General features: G+C 49.1%; 1 protein-coding gene across 1 annotated transcript in view; it reads left to right on the plus strand.

The window, feature by feature from the left end:
• CREBL2 (cAMP responsive element binding protein like 2) overlaps positions 1 to 665 on the plus strand; it is a 2,810-nt gene extending 2,145 nt beyond the window's left edge. The window contains exon 3 of the mRNA XM_018562092.1: positions 522 to 665. Within this exon, the coding sequence (XP_018417594.1) occupies positions 522 to 665 (144 nt within the window). The remainder of the gene's footprint in view (positions 1 to 521) is intronic.
• Positions 666 to 7,845: the final 7,180 nt, after the last annotated feature.

The raw sequence follows: 7,845 nt of genomic DNA on the forward strand, positions 1-7,845 counted from the left end.
TCCTTCTCCCTACAGACTCGGTTACCTTTTTGAATTCGGCAAGGCTGTGTAGGTGGAGCTCAGCCACGCCAATTTCAAAAAGGTCATCCATTCGCAGATCCTTGACAGAATCTGTGAATGGAGAAATGACAAGTCCCATCAGCCACTGCAGCAGAGGCACTTGTAAAACTCAATGGAATACAAAAATGAGGTGATGTCATGATGTCACCCCACTTGGCACCTTCTCCCATCCATGTTACTGACTATTTATACCCTGATACAGACATGGACAGGAGGAACAGTCTGCAGGAGCCAGATCATTGCACATTGCATTGTAAACCAATGCCTTACATGGCTCTATGCAAATAATAATAAATGGCGATTTTGTTCTTTTATGAAGTATACATTTTATTGCATTTTTGTTTTTTTGGGGGGTTTTTTTGTTGCAAAAAGTGGAATTGCCAGTGGGAATAATCATTGTCAGTTGTAAGTGTGTAGTGACAGTTTTCTGCAGTGATTGTCTCCCCTCTTCTGTCCTCTAGTATAAGCAGTGGTGCACAACGATGGATCAAGGGAAAATCCCATCCGAGATCCGAGCGCTGCTCAGTGGGGAGGACCTCAACAGACCGGCACCAAACTCCAGCAAGCAGCACCGAGTCATCAAGACTGAAGCAGCAGATAAATGACACTGCACCAGAGGAGCTTACACTCTAATGTCCCACCACAGTCGCACACTATTATTAATAATATTAGTTTCCAATTGTATAGCTCTGACATATTCTGCAGTACCATACAGAGAACGCAGAGCCAGTCACATCAGTACTTGTGCCAGAGGAGCTTACATTCTACTGTGCCACTACAGTTACATTGTTATTATTTATTGATATAGTTCTGACTATCTCTACTGTACAGAGAACCCTGAGCCAGTCACATCAGTCTCTCCAACAGACAAGCTAACATTCTAATATTTCACTACATTCTCACGCTGTTATTATACATTTTATATAGCTCTAACCCAGTGGTTCTCAACCTGTGGGTCGGGAACCAAAAGTGGGTCGCAACCCACAGTTGAGGGGGTCCCCACATGCCTTGTGCTGCTCTAGGTAAGAGCTCCTCAGCCTCCACCTGGGGTGGCAGTGTCAGTTCTCCTAGGTGGCGCTGCAGCGGCCGGAGAGGATCAGAGAGAGGGGAGCAGGCAGGAGTGAGGGGAGGTGAATGCTCTATCACCATAGAGCCCACAACTAGGCACTACAGAGCCCGCACTGGACGCCACCTGAGAGTCCCATTAGCCACCTGAGAGCCCGCACAGCCTCCTGAGAGCCCACACAGATACTAGTATTGGTGCATCCCTAAATTTTATGGTTGGGGGGTCACCACAACTTGGCAAATGTTACCAAGGGGTCCCGGTCCTAGAAAGGTTGAGAACCACTGCTCTAACCTATTCCCCAGTGCTGTACAGAGAACACTGAGCCAGTCCCATCAGTCTCTGCACCAGAGGAGCTTACACTCTAATGTCCCACCACAGTCGCACTATAGTGTGTTTATTTACTGTGTCCTTTAATAACAAATGAGCCTCTTAGGAGGATTCCAGGAATTTCAGTATTCATACTTGTATTTTTATAGGTGCACCTCAGAAATATTTCAACCCGGACATGCCGACTGCTACGTGATGCAAAGGAACGAAGCGTTGGGACAGCTCCACCCTGACCCGGGGATTTCGAGCCCTGACTTCACATGGGGAATAACGCCTCTTACCCACAATCCTCGTGTCTGTGACTTCCACCATCCCATACGCAGCTCAGACAAGACAGCGCTAAACGTTGCACGGTCATCTGCGTTTAGACCAGTAGCACTTACACCCGTTTAGTTTTGACACAAGCACTAATATTTGTCACGCCAAAGGAGTTGACGTTTTGTTTTTACCCAGCGCGCGTCCAAGTGGTAGAGCGCAGAGGAACTGTTGGAAGCGGAACGACCCAATCATCTCTCCATTGCAGCACCAATAAGCCGGACGAGGCTGGCGCACCTTGACTGTTTTGGTGGGAGTATGATCGCTGCTCAGACTGCACGCTTGCTTTTTGTATGGCCCCTCAGCCTTGTCATGGCTCATTTTATATTCTTTTCCTCTGTAAGATGGCGGCGGACTGTAAGGAACTCTCCAATCAGGGGAGCCCAGGAGGAAAAAAAAAGACTTCACAAGGGCAAATATGATTCTAACTCAGGAAAAGTCACCTTTTATTGTGCATGTATGGCATTGTAGCGCTATAGGGGTGCTGTCCTCGCTGGGCAGAGCGTGGAAAGGTGTTGCGCACTCTTATTAATGCTGGTTGTCGGTGATCAGAAAATACCCAGAATAACCGTATTTATTTTTGCTAATTGTAATTAGTAATGTAACATCCCTAACGAGCTTTTGTTTTCCAAACATAAGGGGGGGGGGACCCCCTTAGCCAGCAGTGTATGGTTTTCAGAGTTGATAACCTGCTGCCCCTCCCCAACCTGCTGCCCCTCCCCCTCCACAAGTGTCTAGGAACTACAAGACTCTGCATGCTCTGTCAGGGAATGCTGAGGCTTGTGGTCCTTCATGATCTGAAATGTTCAGGTTTTTGATGCCTTCTTTAGCACTTTAGATTCGAGACCCAAGGGGTTTTGTCCCACAGAGACCACTCGAGAGAGACCCTGTCACCAGATAATTTCAACAAAATCTTCCGGTGAGTTTTATATGTGCATTGAGTGGGGGGAATTTATCAAAACTAGAGCAGACAAAATCTGGCGCAGCTGTGCATGGCGACCAATCGGCTTCTCTCTTCAGTTTGTTCCGTTAAGATTTGAAATGAGAGAAGCTGATCCAGATTTTGTCTGCTCCAGTTTTGAAACATTAAATATATTAAAGGGAATTTGTTATTTACCTGTAAAAGCTTCCTTCTGTGTAGACCTCCTAAAAGCTCTGAGATTGTTGCTGTGTGCCACCATCTTGGATGTCGTGTCAGCAGCCCCAACAGACTCTGTAGCAGTTGTAGGCAAACTCTGGCCCTCCAGCTTTGATGAAACTACACGTACCATCATGCCTGTGGAAGCCGTGCTTGTAGCCGTCCGTGTTCTGTAATGCCTCGTGGGACTTTAAGTTCCGCAATAGCTGGAGGGCTGACGTTTGGCTACCCCTGCTCCTATAACATTCCCCTCCATTCCTCCCCTTACAGCTGCATAATAACATAGAGAAAGAAAAACAAAACACTGCAAGAAAGCATTTGAAATGCTTGATTTTTTTCTGTGCGTCTTTACCTGCAATTTTTTTTTTTTCTGTTGATGACAGGGTCTCGTTAAGATATTATCTGTAACTACAATGGTAAAGGGGGTGACTTTGGCAGGCAATGCCTACACTTGACATCAGTTTTGGGTGGGCATTGGCAGGTAAAGACGCCTTGCCAATTCAGGGCAACATGACGGGGTCTGTTTTTAAAGCCTGATCTGCACTTTCGTAATGCTTCCCTCGCTCCTTCCTCTGTGGCTGCCGGTACACCGGATCAGATGGTCTTGGAGCCTGCAGAGTGTGGGGATGTCACCCCCTCTTTTATATGTGCTATTGCAGGGGGTAGGTAGCCTTGGCAATCTAGCTGTTTTGGAACTACAAGTCCCATGAGGCATTGTAAGACTCTGACAGCCACAGGTGTGACTTCCGGAGGCATGATGGGATTTGTAAGTTCACCACCGCTTGAGTGCCAAAGTTGCCTACCTTGAGCATTGCCTCATGGGAAGAGGTCACATGCTTCCCTCCCCCCATACCTGGATGCAATGGTTATTTTGCAGTGGCAACCATGGAAAAAGGAGCCGTAGGGAAGCGCTGTGGGTATAAGGTAGGCGGGGTATAAACAAACCTTTGTTCTGATTGGACAGGGTCTCTTTAAGTTACCCCTTAAGCTTTATGTATCACTCTGGGACACCAGAAGTCTTTCTGCCTTGATTTCACAGCTGCTCTCGCCTGCCATGGCCATTACAAGGGGCTCTGAACCTCCACACTGGATTGTTCATGTCTTTTTACAATATGGAGAACGCCGCAAGTGGAATGAGACTCCATGGTAGGCAGAGAAGAACTGTGGAATCTGGTGGAGTGATCTGACTTTTACAGTCCTTGAGAAAACTCATTGCTTGCACCTACCAGCATTAATGTCAGTTTTGGGTGGACTGATCCAGGGGTACAGGCAGGGTTCAGGCACCCCATCATTGATCTGTGTTGGTGAATGGAAGACGCTCGCGTTGTTGGGAATATTCTGATGGACAATGTTGAGGTCTAATAAAAGTGTAAACAACCTGCAGCGTGCTGGGTGTGATTTGTGTTTCTTGCTGAGCTCCAATCAGGATGACGATCGGGAATCTGCTGTCATGTGATTTGAGGTAGCCATAGATGGCCCAATTATTCCAGGCTCTGCCCCCTCGATTGTGGACACCTATTGTGATCATCGGGAGGATTTTCACTTGTCACGTTCACTGATCTTTAGTCTGGTGAGAAATTGGGCAACATGCCAGCAAAGTGTGAGCTGCAGCAGTACCCCGAGGGTACGTTCCCACCCTATGCAGTGCGTTCTGGGCCGATTCTGGCCGGAACGCACTGCTTCACACTGTGGCCGGCTCACTATTTTGTGGGGCTGTTGGAGGTGTGACGGGCCATTCAAGTGAATGGCACCGTAGCCACGCCCTCCGTCCGCAATGGGATCGCAAGGCACATTGTGCCTGCGGTCCGGTGCGATCAAAATGCTGCTTGATGGCACCGGTCCGCAGGCACAATGTGCCTTGCGATCCCGTGCGGCGGCCGATCGCATTGTGGCTACGGTGCCATTCCCTTCAATGGCCCGCCACGCCCCCTCCTGCCCCACTAAACAGTGAGCTGGCCGCAATGCGAGGCAGTGCGTTCTGGCCAGAATCGGGCCGGAACGCATTGCAACTGGTGTGAACGGGCCCTCTGGGCAGGTTCACGCCATATCTGGCCCGGGAAATGGTGTGAACCTACCCGCTGTTCCAGTGCATTCCAGACCAGACAAAATAAGCAGTATTTTTCTGGTCTGGTCTGGAACGGATTGCGCTGGTGTGAACAGAGGCCAGAACTAGCACAGGGATACATTTTTGATGTGATTTTGGGGCTCTGTTCACACCAGGGCAGGAAAATAAATGCTGCATGTCATATTTTTCCTGCACTGGAATGTGTCACAAACGCACCAGAAGCTATGACATGGAGCGGGAAGAGATTCATTTGCATAATGACATACCTCCCCCCGCACTGGAATGCATCACAATGAAACGCATGCAGATCTGGTCTGGACATGGTGTGACGGGTCCCTCAGTGGAGGATATACATTTGTTCTCGGCAGGCGTGCAGCTTCCAGTTGGAGCCTTCCTTGTGGGAGGGGAATTGCACTGTGTGGAATGGTAATCTGGAGTCCAAGGACACAGGAAGTGGTCTGAGATGGGCCTCACTCCAAGCCGCCCGCACATTACAATCTTCTTTTCCTTTACACGATGTGCATCCAAAATGTAGACGCACGTTAAACCCCGTTTATAAGGCTGCTCGCTTGCCCTGACCTTCCCGTGTGTCTGGCCCCCGCCGCCCTATGCAGATGGTACTAGTGGCCCCCGGAAATCTGTGTACAAAATGGCTTCCACATTCACATTATTTGCAGTGTGGCTTCTAGTGGGAGAGAGGAGTGCATGCTGGGAAATCTTGCTCTGTGTATCAGAAGACATTGCCCCTTTTATCATTCATTGTTACATCTCAGTGCTGCTGACCTCCTGCAGCCTCTTTACAGACACTTCCTGTCTACCTGCGCTCCAGAGGTGGCTGCGCGGCATTCTTCAGTGCAGGTTTCCTGACGGTGACAACACGGGATCATGCCTACGTAACGTGTGTTCGGATGGTCCTATCTGTACTTTGCAATCTGATCGTGCAATCTGATTGGTGCAATATAAACTGAGCTGCTTCTACCCATTCAGAAACTCGGGAATGAACAGGAAGTGATGTAAAGCACTTCCTATTCATTCATAACTGGGGACACACAGAGTACTATATGTCCCCAGTTGTTTACAAACATTGGAGGCATCAGCTGATCGCTCCAGTGTTTGCTCTGAAGGAAAGATCGGTAAATATCACAGATATATACCGATCCTCCGCTCTGCCACGCACAGGGTGAAAGTGACAGGAAGACTGCGGCTCTCCTCCCGTCCTTGAACCAATTCGGTTGATGCAATCTAATTGGGCAAATCTGATTACACCAATTCGGGTTGATGCAATCTGATTGGCGCAACCTGATTATGGCAATCAGATTGTACCAATTCGATTGGACCAATCAGATTGCACCAATTCGATTGGACCAAGCAGATTGCACCAATTCGATTGAGCCAATCAGATTGCACCAATTCGATTGAACCAATCTGATTGGTGCAATGTGATTGGACCAATCGGATTGGTGCACTGTGATTGGACCAATCGGATTGGTGCAATGTGATAGGTCGACTGATAGCTGGACCAATCGGATCGGATCGATTGCTGGAATGAGCGCTGGACCAATCTGATTGGTAGACGGATCGCTGGGCCAATCGGATCGCTGGGCCAATCGGATCGCTGGGCCAATCTGATCGGTGGACCAATCTGATCGCTGGGCCAATCTGATCGCTGGGCCAATCTGATCGGTGGGCCAATCTGATCGGTGGGCCAATCTGATCGGTGGGCCAATCTGATCGGTGGACCAATCTGATCGCTGGGCCAATCTGATCGGTGGTCCAATCTGATCGCTGGACCAATCTGATTGGTAGACGGATCGCTGGGCCAATCGGATCGCTGGGCCAATCTGATCGCTGGCCCAATCTGATCGCTGGGCCAATCTGATAGGTGGGCCAATCGGATCGCTGGGCCAATCTGATCGCTGGGCCAATCTGATCGCTAGGCCAATCTGATTGAGCCAATCTGATCGCTGGGCCAATCTGATCGGTGGACCAATCTGATCGCTGGGCCAATCTGATCGGTTGGCCAATCTGATCGGTGGACCAATCTGATCGCTGGGCCAATCTGATCGCTGGGCCAATCTGGTCGCTGGGCCAATCTGATCGCTGGGCCAATCTGATCGGTGGACCAATCTGATCGCTGGGCCAATCTGATCGAGGATAGAAGACTCTGTACTGAGCTGCTTCCACCCATTCAGAAACTCATGAATGAACACTTCCTGTTCATAACTGGGAACGAAAAAAAGTTGTACAATGGTTGTAAGGTGTATGTGCAATCTTTACCTTGTTAAGGTGGCCAATCTGATTGAGCAGGGTCTACCTTACAATCTGATCTGTGCCGCGCGATCCGATTGCCCAATCTGTGCCGCGCGATCCGATTGCCCAATCTGTGCCGCGCGATCCGATTGCCCAATCTGTGCCGCGCGATCCGGTTGCCCAATCTGTGCCGCGCGATCCGATTGCCCAATCTGTGCCACGCGATCCGATTGCCCGGGGTTTGGTAATAAGAGAAATAATCATTTTTTAAAAGTAACAAAAGACGTTTTCCCGTTTATTCACAAACAGGTGATAGTAAAATATTTATAATATCATCCAGTTATGAATGGGGAGGAGCCTCTGTACTGAGCTGCTTCCACCCATTCAGAAACTCATGAATGAACAGGAAATGATGTAAAGCACTTCCTGTTCATTCATAACTGGGGACACAGAGTACTATATGTCCCCAGTTGTTTACAAACATTGGAGGGATCAGCTGATCACTCCAGTGTTTGCTCTGAAGGAAAGATCGGTAAATATCACAGATATATACTGATCCTCCGCTCCTCTGCCCATACAGGCGGGGAGAGCAGCGGGGATCCGAGGTGAAGCTGCAGGCTGTGC

Source organism: Nanorana parkeri, unplaced genomic scaffold, assembly GCF_000935625.1.
Source record: "Nanorana parkeri isolate BGI_ZX_2015 unplaced genomic scaffold, ASM93562v1 scaffold560, whole genome shotgun sequence".
Lineage (NCBI taxonomy): Eukaryota > Metazoa > Chordata > Amphibia > Anura > Dicroglossidae > Nanorana > Nanorana parkeri.